The sequence below is a fragment of the Nipponia nippon genome, unplaced genomic scaffold (genome assembly GCF_047370975.1).
Source record: "Nipponia nippon isolate SJK-2023a ecotype South Korea unplaced genomic scaffold, ASM4737097v1 scaffold_2, whole genome shotgun sequence".
Taxonomy (NCBI): Eukaryota; Metazoa; Chordata; class Aves; order Pelecaniformes; family Threskiornithidae; genus Nipponia; species Nipponia nippon.
Genome location: NW_028262336.1, coordinates 12,481,848 through 12,500,496, shown reverse-complemented (window position 1 = coordinate 12,500,496; position 18,649 = coordinate 12,481,848). Strand labels below are relative to the sequence as shown.

At 44.4% G+C, this 18,649-nt stretch overlaps 1 protein-coding gene across 1 annotated transcript in view; it reads right to left on the bottom strand.

Moving 5' to 3' along the window:
• Window positions 1–5,873: 5,873 nt before the first annotated feature.
• The window catches only part of CD96 (CD96 molecule), a 29,649-nt gene continuing 16,873 nt past the window's right edge, over window positions 5,874–18,649 (bottom strand). The window contains exons 8-15 of the mRNA XM_087757558.1: window positions 18,231–18,284; window positions 16,325–16,369; window positions 15,350–15,424; window positions 12,536–12,613; window positions 10,581–10,661; window positions 9,857–9,946; window positions 8,584–8,707; window positions 5,874–7,525 (exon numbers count right to left, since the gene is read on the bottom strand). Coding sequence (XP_087613684.1) covers window positions 7,417–7,525; window positions 8,584–8,707; window positions 9,857–9,946; window positions 10,581–10,661; window positions 12,536–12,613; window positions 15,350–15,424; window positions 16,325–16,369; window positions 18,231–18,284 — 656 coding nt within the window. The 3' untranslated portion in view covers window positions 5,874–7,416. The remainder of the gene's footprint in view (window positions 7,526–8,583; window positions 8,708–9,856; window positions 9,947–10,580; window positions 10,662–12,535; window positions 12,614–15,349; window positions 15,425–16,324; window positions 16,370–18,230; window positions 18,285–18,649) is intronic.

Sequence of the window (18,649 nt, the reverse complement as noted above, 5' to 3'; positions counted from 1 at the left end):
GTATACAAGCCTCAAGTCTACTCCACCATATGCTAATGAAAAAAAAACCCAAACATTGCTCTGAAAGATAATTTTTCACTGTCAGATTACTAAAGGCTGAATACTAAATACCAAGGGTATATATTTCAGAAGTCCTCTGTTTTGTCTGTAAGGAAGTATTTTTTAAAGAAACAGGTATTTTTCATTTGGTGTATTAAAGTTTGCACATTAGTCATAGAATGTTTTCATTAATACACAGTAAAACTGCTAATTGAACTGTATATTTAAAGTATGTATAAACTTAATGTATCTGTAAATACGTATATGTTAAGTACGTATTTTCACCTAATACAACCAGAATCTATCTCCTTCCATAAATTTGCATTTTCCTTTTCAAGGAAAGGAACAAAGGCATTTTTGCGTTTCGAGCTTTGATCTTGAACAACCTTAAAAATAGTGCAATTCCAATAACAGGTTTTCACAAAGCACTGATGCCGTAGGACTCCTCACGCTCAAGGCAGAACATGGAGGACAGGTCTGGCACGCTTTCATCTGTCCTGCGCCTCTGCTCCCCCTTCCTGTTAAGACCCCCAAGTACACTTGCCTTTGGTGTAGGAGAGACCAGGCCATGCTACTTGAAGCCATAGGTATGAGTTCATAAACATTTTCTGTTGTAGTTAAATTTATATTTTGAATCGAAAGAGGGATTGCTATGTGGGCGCTCCAACATTTTTCATTGGTGACACTACTCGTCCGTGTCCCTGCAAGCCTATCTTCTTTCAATCACTACTTTACGTTACTTCACTCTCTTTCTCACATTCCCCCCATCGCAGCTTGGGACCGCCCAGCAAACCAGCGCATGTGAACTCCTTAAATAGCATTGGCAACCACGGCTGTTTTACAGCTTAGCTTTCCAGGACAGTAAAGCTTTGCAGCCATTTCACCAAGGTCGGCACGTTCTCAAGGACATCATTGTGCATTTGGGGCAGTACTTCACTGTGGTCATTGAAACTAAACACAGAAACTGTAGTCTACAGCCAAAACTACTAGGGCTGAGCACTGACATGGTACTCTTGGTGTTCTTGCTAGGTTCCATCCCGCATCTCCCATCTTTCAAATGACATAAAGAAGATGGAGTGCGTACGACAGACAGCAGAGCCTGAAGGGGAGCAGGTAGGGGGTGCTCTGGTGTGGGAAAAGGAGTCTAATTGCCACTACCTTGGGCAGCAGCCTCTACCAGGAGAGTAGGTCTTAGCAATTCTCTGCCATCAGATCAGCTAGAAAAGAGGGGGGGCTAAAGCTGGAGTGGGGAGAGTCTCAAACCCACTCACTTCACAGCCTCCCAAAAGTCTCTGACCCTTTGCCATCACTTTTTAATAGCACTGGAGCATGTGACAACATCAGGGTACTCCGGTGCTCCCACAGCACAGTGACTTTCTCACCAGTTTCAGCATCCCTATGCTATGACGTGCAGCATGAGTACACCCTGGCTCTTGTGGTTAAGATGGTTTCTAGACCTGCAAGCAGCAAAGGATGTTTAGACCATGCAGGGCGCCAACAGCTTGAAACCAGAATGATGAGAGAATGAGGAGATGCATCCTTTCAGCACTGCAGGGTGAGACTTTGGCTGTCAGCATCAGTTGCGATGCACAGATACTTGCCATCAGTAACTGCTAGAAGAATTTTGTTATTATCCAAAAATCCTTCTCATGCTTTCCTTGAAAAGAAGAGCATTAAATTGCCTGTTCCCCAAAACCTCAACATTAACGGTTGGACTTCCTAATCTTAAAGGTCTTTTCGAACCTAAACGATTCTATGATTCTATTCTATAACCTCTTTCCGTCTCCGCAAAACTCTGTAATTTCATTCTGTAATCAGTACCAAACCCTGCAATGATGTGCATTAATTGCAATGGCCAGAGGGAACAAATGTGCATTAATAATACAATTTTATTTTCCACAGACTAAACCCACAAATTATCTAGGGTCTTGTCACTTGAGACCGTTCAAATGCTCCACTTCAAGCACGTGTTTAAGTGGCTTCAGAAATGAATGCCTAAGCAGGCAGGAAAAACATCGTGCTATTGACATTTTTTTTTTAATTCTATATGAAGGTCAGTAGGTTGTTGTATTTTTCCAGGTTTCTGGACTATTCACATATGAATCACATTCAGCAGTGAGGATGGCCTGACTAAAACTTTACTATCCATTTTTCCCCATGGATTATATAGCCATATTTATGCCTTATGTGGGTATACAGAGAGAGCTCAGCTATTCCCTTGTGCCTCGGTGCAGAGTACAAGCCAATGTCATGGGCAGCCCAGACAATCTAGCAGCTCAAATCCCATTCCCATACCCTAACCCTCCTATTTTCAAAGGCATAGTAAAAAGATTAGCTGTGCAGATCAGGCTGATGCTATTTAAGCACTAAGAGACATATGGGTTTTGCTGTTAGCCGATTCCGAACACACAAATGTGTTTTATTTCAATTTTAACATGTGGCTCTCGGGCTGCCGTAGACAGAATATAAAGCCAGAACAATGAATTTTTAAAAGTGCTTTAAAGCAAGTGAAAACAAGCTGCTACCAGGCGTGCAGTCTCCTTCTCCTTGCCACGTTGAATACCCTAATAACACACGTCCCATTATTCAACAGGGCGCAGTGCTACTGTTAAAAAGCTGTCAGTTAATGTTTTCAAAATCTTCCATTTCAGTCCAAAATCTACTTTGCCATGTAAATTCCAAATCCTTACATGCAATTTATCAGCAGACAATAGATCAAGTAAGTTACTGAAAGAGCTTCTGTGTCATCCGCATATTTTAAAGGTCACTTTGCTACTGATGAGAAGAAAACTGCAGGATTCACTCTCACAGAGAGAAGCTAATTGCTCAACATTTCATGTAAGTATACTCAGACTCTTCCAAGCTGTTCATTACCATTTTTACCCTGACTGTAATGGAATTATTTAACATTTAAAACCATCAGACACACTCAATCACAAAGCTCTGCAGCCATCACTGCGTTTAAAACGCCACTTATTCAAGGGCAGTAGACCAAATAGCAGTGTTCATTTCCCATTTTACATTGAGTCAGAAAAACACCGTGACTATCACAGCACTTTTTGCATTTCCTAAGCCTATTGCAAATACTTTGATGTCTATCATATAATACACCCTTTGCAATATTGACTTCCCCCCCTTTCGCTGTCCGCCGCTCATCGCCGCGGTGTCAGTTCGTACCAATACATCACCTGCTTCTCTCCCTCGCCTTTGTTTGCTCATTTCTTTAAGCCAAGCCTGGCGTCTGCGAGTCGCCTGTTTGACACTAGAGAGCTATTCAATACTTCATTTACACCACATGAGGGTGTTTCAAGCTGTGTAGGATGCCAGAGTTAATTTGGAAGTCCTCCTGTTTGGAAAGGAACCAAGGGACGAACAGATACATTTTTTTTTCCACTGATTAAAAATCTTACTGGGGCAACCTGGTACAGGAGACTTCGAAAGGAAAGAGATGAAACATCATACACTAGAAAACAGATGGAAGAGGAGTTTTAATGACATAATCCGATGTTCTCTGAGATCAAATAATCTTTGCTGGGGACTTCCCTGAGATTTATCTTGTCTTTAAGGAATCATTTTAAGTATAACATGATTTTATATTATTTCCATTAAAATCTCCTTAGACAGGATTAAGTAATCATTATCCCCCTGCAGAGGTTTTTAGAAGCTTTTCTTGGCTTATTGCTCAAAGTTAATTGCAGAGTCAGGAAGAATTACCTACTAACATAAACAATAAATTAAACAAAATTTCTCCTCTGTATGCAGCTTCTTCTGGAGTTTTAGTGTACACAGATCTTTCTAATGTTTGCCTGTTCTGATAAGTGATGGCTTTAAATCCAACAAAGACTACATAAGGTAACTAATACCCCGCTGTGGTTAGCAAGTGTAATTTCTATACACAGCTTTTTAAAACAAACACATACATTAAAATGAAGCCAGAGCACTTCACAAGGCTTTCAACACAGCTGCAATGAGGAAAACATCTCCCTGAAAGAGAAAACTCTGTGGGTCCATATTAATACGGGCTGTTTCCCCAGGAAATCCCAGGTGGCAAAGCCTATTATCAGCAACTGTTAACGGATGAGCCTGGCTCTGGGCTTGCCAGGCAGCCAGTGCTCTGGCTGCTGTCAGGGGTGGCAACCAGGCAGAGGCTGAGGATGCCCGCCTGCCCCAGGCACCCCACGGGCTCCGGGCTGGCAGCCTTGCCCCTGCCCCCGGTCGGCGGGGCCCAGCACCACCTGGATGGATGCAACAGGCAGGAATACAAACTGCGGAGCGCTGGGAAAATCACTCGCTCCACTGAAGTCCCCAGGCCCTGCCACTGACTTCACCGGGCATGTTAGTAGCTGAAAACAAATTTATTGCTTTTATCCCTTTCTTTCCCCCAGGACCATTTGCTCTCTCCCCAGAAGCAGATGAAAACCGCTTGTAGATAAAACCACCTTGCTGCTTAGCTTTCCACCGTATTGCTTTTACAGCTGCGTAATGCACATGTTAAAGACCATATAGAGCAGGCCCAGATAAATTCACAGTATTACATTTGTGTTATACGTGACCTCAGATTCTGACTCGGGTCTGCTTTATAGGTTTCATTGTGTCACGGATTTGCATTTAGCAACGTAACGCTCAAGCCTCTTTTAAAAAATCTTTTCTATACCCACGCAGCAAGCTTTGCACACCTTACTCTTACAGAAGGGCTTGTATCTGACACTCCCATAGCCATCTTCAAGCATCTGATAACTTAAACTTTAATCTGGGCCAAATTCTTCCAGGGCTGACAGAACCCAAGTCCAAGCTGAATGATTTAAGCCCACATGCTGAGGCAGCTGGTGCCAAAAATAACGGCTTGAAAGGGTTGTTTGTTTTTTTTTTTTCTCCTTAAATTAAAGCAGGGGACAATTTTGAACCTAATCACAATTCTCAAGTCACGGTATGTTACGTGCTTATTCCTGGTGAGGAGCAGATGAAGTCAAACAGAAACATAAACTATTCTACGCTCAATTTAGCTCAGAAAAATGAAAGGTGGGGGCTGGCAGGTGGGGATTTTCTCTCCCTCTTCGCCGCCCAGGTCCCACACGGCCCTGCCCAGCGGCCACCCACCGAGGTTCCCTCTCTGGCGCTGGCAGGGGCGGGCAGGAGCCCTCCTCGCCCCCGTCCGCCAGCCGCGCTGTGCCGGGGGTCCCCGGGGGTCCCCGGCGGGGCGGGGCGAGGCGGGCGGGAACGGCCCCGCGGGCCGCCGGCTGCGGTGCTGCGGCGCCACCTGCTGGCCGTCGGCGGGAGCGCGTTTCCCCATCGCGGGGGGGGGCGGTGAGGAAGACCCCCCTGAGGAGGCTGAGGGTGCTCCTCGGCCAGGCGGGAGTCGCCTGGAGATCTTTACGTTGCTGATCCAGATTTGTGGAAGCAGCAGCATCCTTCGGGGATGGACGGGTCAGGGACCAGGACAGAGCTCCTGGCAGCGCTCCTTGCAGTCTGGGTCCATCAGCAGAGAGCGATGCCAAGCCCAAACGCTTCGTGAGGCACCCTGCAAAACCTTAGTGTCGGAGGGAACATCTCTGACATGAAGCAACCGAGGGGATTAAAATATCTGAGATGATAACATAACCCCTTTTCCACAGGTGTGCTGCAGACATCCTCATCTAATGACGAGGAAGAAAGTCCTGGCTCTCCGCATCCCTTGGAATACAGCTATCCAGCTGGGTTTTTTTTTTTATTTCTTTTTTTGAAGAACAAAAAGCTACCTTCTTTTGCAGTGGCTGATAGTATGACAAAAGTTAAACTACTTCTACAAACCTATACAGACAAGAAATGCTTAAGTTAATATTGAGCCTTCTGTGCATGCAAAGTCTGTGTAGTTTTGTGGGAAGGAAAATGTTTTCTGCTGAGGGCAGATATTCCCTTGGTGATGGATTTAGAACTGCTTGTGCTATAAGGTAAATAACACTACCAAATACTTTAAAAAGGTCTGTCGAATCATTCTTTCCAGTAAGTAAGTCCTTCATTCATCTAAAGTCCCAGGAAATACAGTGCTCTGAACCCTGATACTCATTGACTGGTGTTTAGCAGATTCCTAAATCAGAATACCAATTTTAAGCTTGACATGATTGAATTTTAGTCGATTTGCATTAATTACAGAAATACCATTGTGGTAACAATACATTTTCAAACAAGCTTGGAGGGACAGCTGCTTGGCTGGCTGAAGGTAACGTAAGACCACGCTGCTACCAAAAGCAGTGCTCCTGCTGCATTTCTTGTGCCTTTCATTAGTGATCACGCAGCTGCTGACCTGGCTGAGAACTGTGCAGCGGGCGGAGCTGATCCCACCCTCGGCACGGGCATTTAGTCACTAGTGTCAATGCAAAGAAATACACAGCTGGGGTAGGATAGGGGTAAGTCTGGATCGTCCCTTCCACAGGCTTAAGCCGCCTGGGAAACTGCCTCTGAGGTCTTGAAAAATGCGAAGACAGCAAGTGACAGAAGCTCATTAAGAACAAAGGAGGATAAAATGATTACATTCCTTTTTTTCTTCACATGTACCGTAAAGATAATTTCAGAAAAGCAGACTGAAGAGTAATTATTGTTTCAAAGGCACAGCACTTCCGAAGGGCTGGCACTTTCCACTATCTTTGGGGTCCTTAGTCACTTCAGTCCTTAAGTCTCTGGTCCACAGGTGGCTTGTAAATGAGCCCGAAGCCAACTCTTTCTCCTGACTTCACCAGCAGCGACTGAGTCTTCTTTGCGAACACTTCCACCTGTCAGCACAGTCCCCTTCCATCTCACCAGCCCCTCCCCGTGATCCCGTGCTGCAACCCCGGTGATGACAGATGCAGACTATTTTCTTTCCATGTAAAGTGCTGATTATTTTTTGTTTAGTTTCACAGTGATAGGAAATTATATATTGGGTCATATTAGTCAATATTTATACAGTAAAAAATAATAATTGTAAGAATGGCTCATGTAGGTATCACAAATCTTGTGTTAAGCCAACGTTTCCCGTGTAATCGTGGTGTCCATACGGCAGAGCTGTCTCTATACACGTAGTAAAACAAAAAGCTTCAACACTCTTCAGGCAGGCTGGCAGAGTGATGTGTTAATCTGCTCCCATTAACAAGACAGCAAATTCCCAGTTGATCACCAAATTCAAATTAAGCACATGTAATCTTACGGTGACACTCACAATGGTGTTAACGTAATGCATACCTAGAGATAGACGGGATGAAGTAAGTGTCCTCAGGAGTGCTCAGCTTCCAACATTAATGTCATTTAGGCGCTCTGAATTTTAATAGGGGTCATTAAGACCAAACTCCTGTAATCACTGTTTTAAAGACAGAGCTTTTTAACTGTGTCAGTCGTCTGCGCACTGCACAAGGGGTGTAGGCAATGTTACAGGTTTTCCAGTTCGTGGCAGGACGGGGGAGTCCCATCAGACTCCACCATGGAGGTGTACTTTATTGGAGGTGGCGGTGGCTTGAAAGATGGAGGTCTGTTCATACTGAAACAGAGGAGAAAAAACGTGCTGTCACACAAAAGCCGTATAAAAGACTGTTGTAAAATGTTCACAGGAGGAGGTAGATGGACACAAAATCATTATAAGAGCACCTGACATTTGCTCTTAGGTACTGCAACTTCCCTGTTTCTGTTCTACAGCCCCAGTGCACCTGCAGGTATTCATTTGGCTTTCTCAGCTTCCACCTCACAATTTTACTTTTTTCATGCTTCAAAAAAACAGATCGTGGTCCTGGTGAAGCATTCAAAACCCTCACAGAGATCTTTTGCTCACACAGCTCTCTGAAGGTATATTTAAAGACTCGTGAGGGTTTTTTTGTCACTTTATAGGCCAAGATAAAGAAAGGTCCTGTCCCAAATCAGTGAAAAAAGTCAATCCCATTTTTACTTTTGATATACAGGATTTGCAGTCCTGTTTCAAACGGGTTTTCTAGAACCGCAAATGATTCATAATCACCATGATTTTTCAAACATTTTAGTAATGTTAGTAAGATTAAAAATAATTGGCTCTTAGATACTGCTTTCATCAGTAGATCTCTGAGTGCTTTAGTAAGGAATTAAACTTTGGTAATAATTACAAACTCGATGCTTCTTTGACTGGGATTAAGTTTCAGGTAGCCTACTTTCACATATATTATCCACAACTCAAATAGTCTGTATTGCCCTAGAAGTACAATTTCATTAAAACATGTCCTCAAGTAACCATGCAAAATGAGAGAGCAAAAGCACCTGGCAGGGAGGCTAATAGAAGTGGGGGGCTCTGGGGAAAAAATTGACTTGTATTCTTCCCTCACACCCTGAAGCTGCACTTTTTTTTAAAGTTTATTTTATAGATAACCCACAGAACAGATGAAAGGACTGAGAATGCTCCACATTTCATACCTCTGTATGAAAAACCAGCATGAGCTATCCATGTACTTAAAGGTCTTGTGCAGAGTGGGTAGTCTCAAATGAAAACGCGTAAATCCAAAGAGCGGGGTTAGAGTTTGTGCTGTCCCCTGTGCCACCCCTCCCGCCCTCGCGATTCCCCTCCCTGGTACTTACATCTCTTTCTGGTACTGACACCATTTCCTGATGCCTAAAGCTATGAGAAAACTGCAGAAGAGGAGCAGGACAGCTACCACTGTTGGCCAGGGGAAGCGACTGGCTTTCGTGTTCCTCACGCCTCCTGGAAGGGACACACAAGACAGAGCTCAGCCCAGCGTCCTCGGGGAGGAGGGAAATCCCTGCTTGCTGCCTGTGGCTCGCTGCTCCCCCCCAGGCACAGGACTGGTGACAACCTGGGCCCACATCAATACCAGACTGCCAGGTTCCCAGGCTGAGGATCCCAAACTCTGAGCATTGCAGCTCTAATTTGTGGACTTAAACCACTTTTGTTCTGACTGGGTTTGCAGGCTGATGTCAGCCACCCATCGGTTCACACGGTGAGATTATTCAGGCACAGCCCGGCAAGTATTTCATCCAAAAACCATCGGTTTTCTCTGTTCCCTCGTGAGCTTCTCCAAGAAGAGGAAGCATGGCATGGCACGGACCGGGCACAGCTGCCAGCCCAGCCCTCCTTCCCGCCAGCTTATTTTTCATGCTGCTGACACCAAACCCTGCTGAAATGTCTGGCCAAGGGTGCAGCCGCCCTTTGGGGTGGGCTCTCGCTGGTGGCGCAGCATCCCTGCCTCGCCACAGCTGCCTCTCCCCATCGCGGTGCTGGGATCCCCCCACTGCCCCATCCTGTGCAACCACCCTCGGGGGTGCTGGTGGCTGGAAGAGGTGCCCTCGGGGTCCTGGCTATGGGGAGGAAGGAGAGGAGGAGCACGGTCCTCCTTCAGCCACTGTGGAGGATGCAGCAATGGGCTGGGTGCCAGAGAGGGCTGGAGCACAAGTGTCACCGGGCAATACCACCCCAGTGTCACCTCCCGTTGTGCTGGTGTCATGACCCTTTGCAAGGTCGGTCCTACTGGCACATCACCCAGCCTGGATCTTAGCCACAGTGGCAGCCAGTGCCACGGCCGGGCACCAAGTCCACCATGCTGCATGAGCCATGAGTGGCCCCTGGGGTGCGGGAGTGTGACCGGCCAAGTTTTGCTGCTGGAAGAAAACATGCGCTGGGGTGTTGCTTGCAGAGGTAGGGAGAAAGCAGGAATGCCAAAAGCCTGTGAGAACCTGCAGTGTGGGGATGCAGCTGCCGTGACTCCGTCCCTTTCCCCTTTTTTGAAATTCCTTGGCCAAATTTACACAATGCTCCAGGTTTCGTGCTTCTCTACTTTTCTTGCTTACTGCAACGGCATGCTGAAAGAAGGGGATTTGTAAGATGATGTCTCACCCGTACTATTGAGCAGACTGCTGGTAGTAAAGGAATCTTTCCCCTTGGTAACAGAAATTGGCTGGTCTGTGGTGCTGAAGGACCGGTTACCTAAAAGGATATGGGCATAGAACATTTTTAGTAACTTATTTGTTTTTTCCTTTTTTTTAATGAAGGTTTTGTTTAGAAGCCACCGTTATTCACCCTGCTGAGGACTGGAAATCAAATTCCAGAATCCAGGTGTCAGACTTCACTTGGGGGGATGCCTACATTCTTGGCCTACAACCCAGTGTTAGACAAAAAATATGCTTTTATCAAATTAAAGGGTAGTAAAAGAAAGAAAGACTATTAGAAAACATCTATTAAGACGTTCCAGCAAGCCAGCATTGAGCTGCACAGCGGTCTGGAAGAATGATAAGCTTTTCGCCTCTTTGATGGTAATGAAAAAGGTAAAGATACTAAGTGGCTTAGCAGCAACACAAAGAGTCTGCCTCTGCCATGACTGAGTGAAACCTCAGTCTCCTCTGTCAAGCACTGTGTCTGAACCACAAAAATCATATTTCATCTGTTTGTAGACAGATATATTCCCTTTCCTAATACGGCTAAGCTACCTACATTGGAGATCAGTGCTGCCTAAGGATACATTCCTGTTTTTTTCTAGCCATCTCTGTGTTTGCATCAAAATAATAGCTAAAATATGTGACTAGACAAGTGCACATCTTTTCAGAGCTGCCACGGCACTTACGACGCGCCAGGGTTGTATTCTCAGAGGAGCGTGTGGCATTCCTGAGGCTTTGTGGGGATTTGGTGGTGGAATCGTTCAAATCTAGACAAAAAGAAATAATATCGTTCAATTATCTTACAAGCCTGTACGTGACTGCTTCGTTAGGTTTAACTGTGGCTATTTTATACCCTTCGCTTTTCTCTAAGGCAAACAACAAATGAAATAACAGAAATACCTGAAAGCCTCTAGTATAATAGCTGATTTATAAATGCGAGAAAAAAAATCCATTGTTTAAATTATGTAAATGAGTAACTGGACAGAACCAGGAAAATCTCTTTCTCATGTGACGCTTGTTCTGGTTGAAATTGAACACTCAAGCATGTGTGTGTATATATACATATATGTATGTATGTATTAAAAAGCCCTACCAAAATCAGTCCAATTTTAGGGCACTCTAAAAATTCACTGAGAGTTTTGGAGATTAATTCGATTCAGTTCTTCTTTTCTCCTTGTTTATCAGGTGTTTAATTTAATGGGGATAAGCGTGGTAGATCTGGCATTTTTAAAAGTTATATTAAAAAAAAGGACGTACGCTTAGAGATCCCGTAACAGTGCTCTCTATACAGCATGCCAACGAGCACTACTTATTATTATTTACATAGTGGCTTGAGTTAGAGCCTCGGAGGATTGAACTGATAACGGTAATCCCTGTTGTAAGAGCCTGGTGGCCCTGGGAGGGCACAGGGGAACACACTGGTATGCCCCAGCGGGTGCGCCGGTGCCCGTGAGCTCTGAAATTGCCCTCAATTACAGCCACCAGACTGAGGACCCTTGAAGGCCATGCCTCAGCTGGCGGCCAGGCAGGCATGGCTGTCGGGAAGCCGATGAGTGGTGCAACGCACGGTGCCTCCTGCAAATCGTAGTGTAATTCAGCATGCTTTTAGCAAAAATTGCAACCAGCAAGCTGTGCAAGAGCAGGATCGTGAAGCTTTAGAAGCTGTCACAAGGTTTCGGTATAAATGTGTGGCTGTGGATCATACGCTGCTAAATAAACACCAGAGTGCTGCCAAATATATTCAGAAAATGGAAAGTGGCTGCTACATTTGCGCTTCAGCCAAAATACGACTGCCATGCAAATGCAGAAGTGCATTAACAGGTCCTGCCTGTTCCGAAAGCACAAAGACAAACCAAGATGTTAAAAAAGAAAATCATTTCTGGCTTTCTGCTGCTGAGCAGAGATTTTCTAAAGTGAAAGCTTTGTGGAAAAGGGTCTACCCCTAGGGGTTTTTTATTGATTCATTGATCTTTAATGAGGCCGCCTTTCGATGTTCTATTAGCCAGCCTTTATTGCCCCCCATTATCTCATGATTTCATTGCTGCTCTGTGATTTTATTTAGCTTCTCCAGTAATTTATTTCATCTATAAGCTACTCTCAGTACTCTCTACATTTGCCTAGCAACTTTCTCAATTTTAATATTATTAAATTAAATACGTCTAATAAAACCAGGATACTCAAACGCTTTTTGTTCCTCTTTTGCTGTTGCAAATCCTTGACAGCTTGGAAGACTCCAGTCTTTATCTTCTAACTCAGTGCAACGCAGCAGGAGAATTGGTTCTGGGCAGTACTGAAAAGCTGGTACAGATTATACCACCCGACTTCTGGCCTCTGCTTGGACACAACTTTTCCATGTTTAGTAATAATTTTTGCATAGCGATGTGATAACTATCAACTAGCAGCTGAAAATAAACACCGCAGAGCTAATGTTCTTGGCAAAGGCATCACAAACTGAAGACCACGTAGAGCCGAGTACTTGCTGCTATATTTTTTGCAAGGTACTCCAGGGCAAATGTAGATTTGCAACCCGACACTTGCTGAGTTGGTGCCACATTTGCAGCACTTGTATTTAGCTACATTTAGCTACATAACTCCCCTGTTAACAGTCCTATGAAGCAAAGGAGATGCATTATCTACTCACATGCTGTTGTCAAACTCTCATCGAATGCTGGGGCACTGGTATAGCTTTTTGTCTCTGAGGTAGAAGTCGGTGCTCCTGCTGAAAAACACACAAGCTTGTAAAAATTGCTGTAGAGAACCCTATCACCCGTTCTTCATTTTCCCCTCTTTCTTCCCTGTTTCCTGACTAAAGAGGTCAAAGAGTTGTAACCTACTACCCGAGATGCTGGCTTCCCTCAGACAAGCACACAAAATTCTGTGTCTAGTCTGTCACAAGCTAGAAACTCAGGAGGAGTTTGGTGAGATGGATAAATAAACTTTGAGAAAACATATGGGCATTTAAGCATGCATTTTTGGATTTTAGCTGAGTTTCAGCTGAAACTCAATAGTTCTGAGTGCACTGGCTTGTTTTGACCTGAAGCCAATAGAGTGCGATGAGCAAATGTACATAAATCAGAATTTAAACAGGGTTTCACCAGCTCCAATGAGACAAAACTATTTTCCATCTAGCGAAGAGAAATTTTGAAGAAGTCAGTGTACAGGAGTCACACCTGCATTGCCTGGTGCCAAATACCAACTTATTTAACATTTTCCTTTATTTTTTTTTTTAAGTGCTAAGTATTCTAGAGCTGAACTAGCTATTTATCTGATATTCAAACACAGACAGATGGTGGTTAGCAAGAGTAGACCTCTATTTTCCCAAGACGACTATTTCACATTTACTAAAAAGAGTCCATCTTTCCTAACACCTGTCTCATTTTTGGAAAAGTACCATTAAGCCATCTGAACAAACCTGAAAAGGTGAAATGCAGCTGTAAACCCAGCTCTCAAAGCCTGAGCATCTCTGGGCTCAGAGATGGAGCTATCGTGGAAGCTAAGCAAAGACCAGGCTGCAGTTTTAACAGCCTTGGTTTTGCCTCCCCTCCTCCTTCTCCTGTCTATATCTGTGCACTCTTTTCCCAGCTGTCTCTTGGATTTGCATTAAAAACTTGCAAAATAACAGGAACTGAATCAAACCCCTTTTTTACAATGGCAGATTTGGTGTCCTGACTTGGCTGTAGCCCAACTGATCTGCTCAAGAAGTTGATGGCGGCACCGGTGTGGGAACCAGCAGTGAGCCAGAGAGGAGAAGCAGTAACCCATGGCCAGCACACAATGACCGCCACATGTCAGGGGCATTGGTTAAAAGGCAGATGTTTCTTGGGCTGTTTACAGAAGAGAAATGGCTCAGCTCCGGCTTACAGTATGACTTTGACCTCGTACTTCCTCAACTGGTGAAGAAGTATAATCCAGCGAGGAGAATCCTCTCTGGTCACATTGTTTATTTATAGCCTTTGTCATGAAATTGTTTATTGAGACAGAAGGGCTTTCAGTCCACTTGGACAAGTGCTTTGCTGCCCCGCTGTCAGCCAGGCTGGGCAAGTCTCTCTACTTTGGGGATGCGGAAGCCAGTCTGAGAAGCAGCAAACTTCAATTTCAGTGCGGTTGCAATCTACGTTTCTGCCCTGGCATATCTCGGTCTAGCCTCTTCATGCCCCAGGGCCTTACATTAAGTGATTCAGCTCCCAGCCAGCACTCTGCTGGGGCAGGATGAAGCCTTGTGTTCAGTGTCTTCCTCCAGCATTACACCACACACTGCTCAGCGCATTACTTGCGCATCTCTGGGTAAATACTGCTGAAGTGTAATATAGGTTACTTTAAGTGAAGATTGCAGGATTGAATTGCACAGCTTAAGGAGGACGTTCAGTGCCCCACACGCTGGTGAAAGTTAGTCTGTTGCAATTGATTTTTTTTGTTTGGGAGAACAAGGCTGCCGCAAATATCAAGGGCCAAATTCATTCTTGCCAGCTGCCACCTCAGTGGTGGATCATTTCCAAGCCAAAACTTTGGTGCTGCTATGGAGAGAAAGATGGTGTTTGACAACAACTTGCCACATTGCCTCTTCCTCTTGCTGCCTGCGCTGCTGTTTCTCATGGGCTGTCTTGTCTCCGAAATAGGAGCGTGTGCCATGCCTGTGTTTATTCAGGCCACGTGGCAACAAGTGCAGACCTTGCTGCCAGTGAGGGCAGACCCAACACCCTTCTAACTGCTGCTTAAAACCTACCAGTCCTACAGGGATCAACAGCTGGGCTTCAAAATGGAAGGAGACTTTAAAGAAAAAAGCATTTGCAGACAGGCTGTGCTGCAAGAAAATGCACTCTGCTGGGCCTGGCGGGCATCAACCCTTTATTTTGGGATCAGAAAGCAGGAGGTTCACAGCTTCACCTGCTCTCGATTCAGGCTGCTGCTGCGCTGTCAAGTGCGTGCCAGCCGCTGGTGCACGTAGTTCTCCCCGGGGAAGCGCAGTTAAACGGCTCTAAGTGAGTCACCCTGCCCTCCACTGGCCCCCGTGCCACCAGCCCGGGGCAGAAATCACTGAGTTGAGTCATCTGCTGTAAATATTTTGTTTATCGGTGCTTTGTATTTGTACTCTTGTGCTCCAATGTTTGGATCGCATTTTTTCTATCATCTCTAATGTCACTCTATTTCTGTATGGTATTTCATTAAAGAAATACAAGGAATAAGTATTGTAAAGGTATATACTCAACGTCTATTCACTGGCTGAAATTAATGCATCTATCCTGAATGCAGCATTAAAAAAAAGATGAAATCGACAGCATTTTCGCATATATTTATTTTTGAACTGTGGAATTCCTAGGGTGTAATGCACTAGGAAAAGGGCTTCAGTGGACATTAAAGTGTTTGCTACAAAAAATTCAAGATAGTCATGGTGTTTACATATCTTTCTCGTACGTCTATGAAATAATACAAGAAACATTTTGGCTGAATTGATTACCTTGTGTTGTGGAAGCAGGAGCCAAGCTTGTTTGACTTGTGAAATCTAGAGAGGCCAAAGATGTTGACTGATGCTCTTGAGACAAACAGATTAAACAGTATCACATTTAGTTGATAGGGTCTTTTAAAAATAATATTAATAAATCATAAACCAACCTGGATCAAAGAGCTTGCAGTAGCTGTTGGGTTAACACAGACTCTGCGGCAGAAATCCCGTTGTCAGAGTTAAGGTTAAAATGCTCCCACAAATTTGAGGAGCAACCAGAGATGGCTGACTTTATTAATGCAGACCTTCTCACATGGGCTAGCTGTGTGAGTTATTTATTTATTTACATTTTTGTACACAGGGTTCAATTTAACTGCTGTGGGGTGGATTATGCACTTGGTGGTGGTGCTCCCCCACCTAGCCAGGGCCTTGCCAGAAATGGTTCTGACAACACGCAGCAGTCGTATAAGCCCAGGAGATCACCTACTCTTGCGTGTTTTCCTCTCAATTGCTGAAGATAGTTTAATATAGTTATCCATATGCATGCTCTGGTAAAGCAGTAGGATTTATCTTATATCATTAATGAATGGGAATGGTGCGCTACTGTTGGGTCAAGGAAAAGCAGTGGTTTTAACTTATCTATCACATGCACATCACTGTCGTAATAGGACAAATTTATTCATAGTTGTATAGGGCGTTTTATTCCATTTTATAAAAAGGCGTAAGAATAATATATGACATTCAGCATGCCATTTTACATGCTGTCCTAACATGACAGTTTTAGCAGGATTTGTGTCAGATCTCTTCTTGGGTAACTTCATAGCTCGCAAATTCCCATCCAGCAGCACACAGGTACCATCAATACCAGAGCTCACTGACCTTTCCCTGCACGTCTCTGGCTCTGTGTACGTGACATTTAAGCACAGGTTGAGCAGAGATCAAACGTCTTCTGACTGAGTAATAAGAAAGGCTTTTTTTTTCCCCCCTTACCTGAGGTAGTCATGGCAGCTGATGGAAGTGCTGAATTTCCAAGGTCTATAACAAATCAAAGCAAACACTTTTACTCAGGGTGAGAAAGGTGTTTATTCTGCTATAGCAAAGTGGGTCATTCAAGGGTTCAAGAGTGAGAAAGGGTGCATTACACTTAATTTCCAAATAATCTTTCAATGCACAACCCAACCAAGTGGTCCAGCAAAAAAACCAAGAAGCACCTGAGGTAACTGTGCTGCGAAATCCCTAGGGAAACAAAGGCTTGGGGGAAAAAGGTTTGGAGCCCCGGGCACCTCCAGTCTGCACCTCAACTCAAAAAGCAGAAGTGAGTTACCTGGGTTTATCCCATACAAACAGAGGCACCTTATTGGCACGCAAGTTGAAATAAGATATACGACCCAGTGGTGGCACCTGCATAGCTCCATCCATGAGGCATTTCAGAGACTGCAACCCTGACAGGAAATTTCAGGGACACTTTGCACTGAAAAGTGCTTGCCAAGTCCTCAAAGAAGGGGAGAGAGAGTGATTTATTCCTGTAATTAAAGGACTGTTAACCAGCCAGCCAAGCACAGCAGAGACACTGTCCTGCCCAAGCAGTATTTACATCCTAAGTAAAAGTTATCTCACTTTTTTTTTTTTGTCCAGGAGGTGAGACAAAGTACCCCCTGAGTAGGTTAGGAGGAAGGATTAAATCTCCCCAAAGGGCTCCATGAAGGAGGTGAACTATGAAAGCCTGCACACCTCATTAGAAAAACGTGTCTGGGAGGGCAGCCCAAGTACCTACCTCTGTGTGGCCAGGCATGTTGGGAGGGTGCTGGACAGGGACTGTCCCTCTGCGGGCAGGATTTTAGCGTAAGTAGATAATCAACTCTCCAGCTGCTTTGTTTTGCAAGCATTTGTACCTTTGACTGTTTTGAGTGTTGCTCTTCCATTTGCACTTCATTTTAGCCTCACCTGTGCTAACAGGGATTTTGCAGTAGCTGGCTAACATAAGAGGATCCCTTACCAAAGATGCTGTGGGTCTAAAACCAGGGTAGTGGGGCACCTCAAGGTGTGCCCAACTCCCAGAACGTTACTGCAGAGTGTGCAAGGCAAAGCAGGGTGGTGACCTGACGCAAGCTGCAGGGGCTGCTTTGAGAGATCACCTTGCAGAGGCCAGCAGAGGACAAAGTCTCTCTCTCAGGGACGCCGGGTACCTGGGATGGCTTTTTTGTGTTCAATAGGGTATTGGCTGAACTCCCAGGGTCTCCCTCAACCTGCACTCGCAGAAGCAAGCTTGCACAGAAAGACACACTTCTTTCCATGCCGTTTGTCTACAGCATTTACTGGACATGGTCATGTAACCCACCACTGAAATGCAGCTGCCTCCTGTGCGGAGCAGAGCCAGCCGCCCCAGGAGAGGTGTCTCCAAAGAGCTTCAGCTGAGGTGTGGAGGGAACGATTTATCTGTCTGTAATAAACTGATAATAAGACAAACTTGCAGGGACAGAGTGCGGATTTACCAAATTTACACAAATTAAGAAACATCCCATCAGTTCTATAATTAGGCAAAAGTGTTGAGGATCTTGGCTACGTACTTAAGCAGAAGGTAGAACTGTTAGCAGGCTGTTATTTTTAATTATCAGTTCAGTGCTGAAAGAGCTATATTCGAATGCCAGCTGAAGCATCAGAAATAACATTAAGTGCTCCTCAAGGCTGGAGTTTAATTATGCTTGGGCTTAATTATGATAGATTACATCACCAAAATATCTGTTTATTGTATTTTCTTTGAAGTCATAGCTGCAGAAAGGGGTACCTTGCCACCCATTCAGAAACAAGTTTGCAAAACCATTTCTCCATTCTTTAGGAATTTACAGATGCACCTCTAACATAACCCAAGTTTATTTCATTCACTAATTTATACTACCTTCTGAAGCCATGGTGGTAAAAGCTTTGGATGAGGCTTCATTGGACTTATTGTCTGTGAAGAAAAAAAGAAAAAAAAAAAAAAAAGGTAAAATCAGTTCTTAAAAGTAGTTGGGCTTTTGTTATAAAGGCTGAAAATTTATTTGGGGGTTTGTGTCATACGGGGCATTAGTATGGCACCTTCATAGAACACAGCTGAGAATTAATTTAATTCTTTCCTTTCTGTCACATCTAAATACATTAACATTTTTATACAGAGTGGATCTATCTTAACATCAGTATACCCTGCAGGCAAGAACGTAGACTTCTTTAATTGATGGCTCTCCAATTTGAATACATTTCTACAAAACTGCAAATTGGGTGAAATGAGTCATTTTGGAGAAAAACGATCATTTATCTCCCTTCCCTCTGAAGCTATAT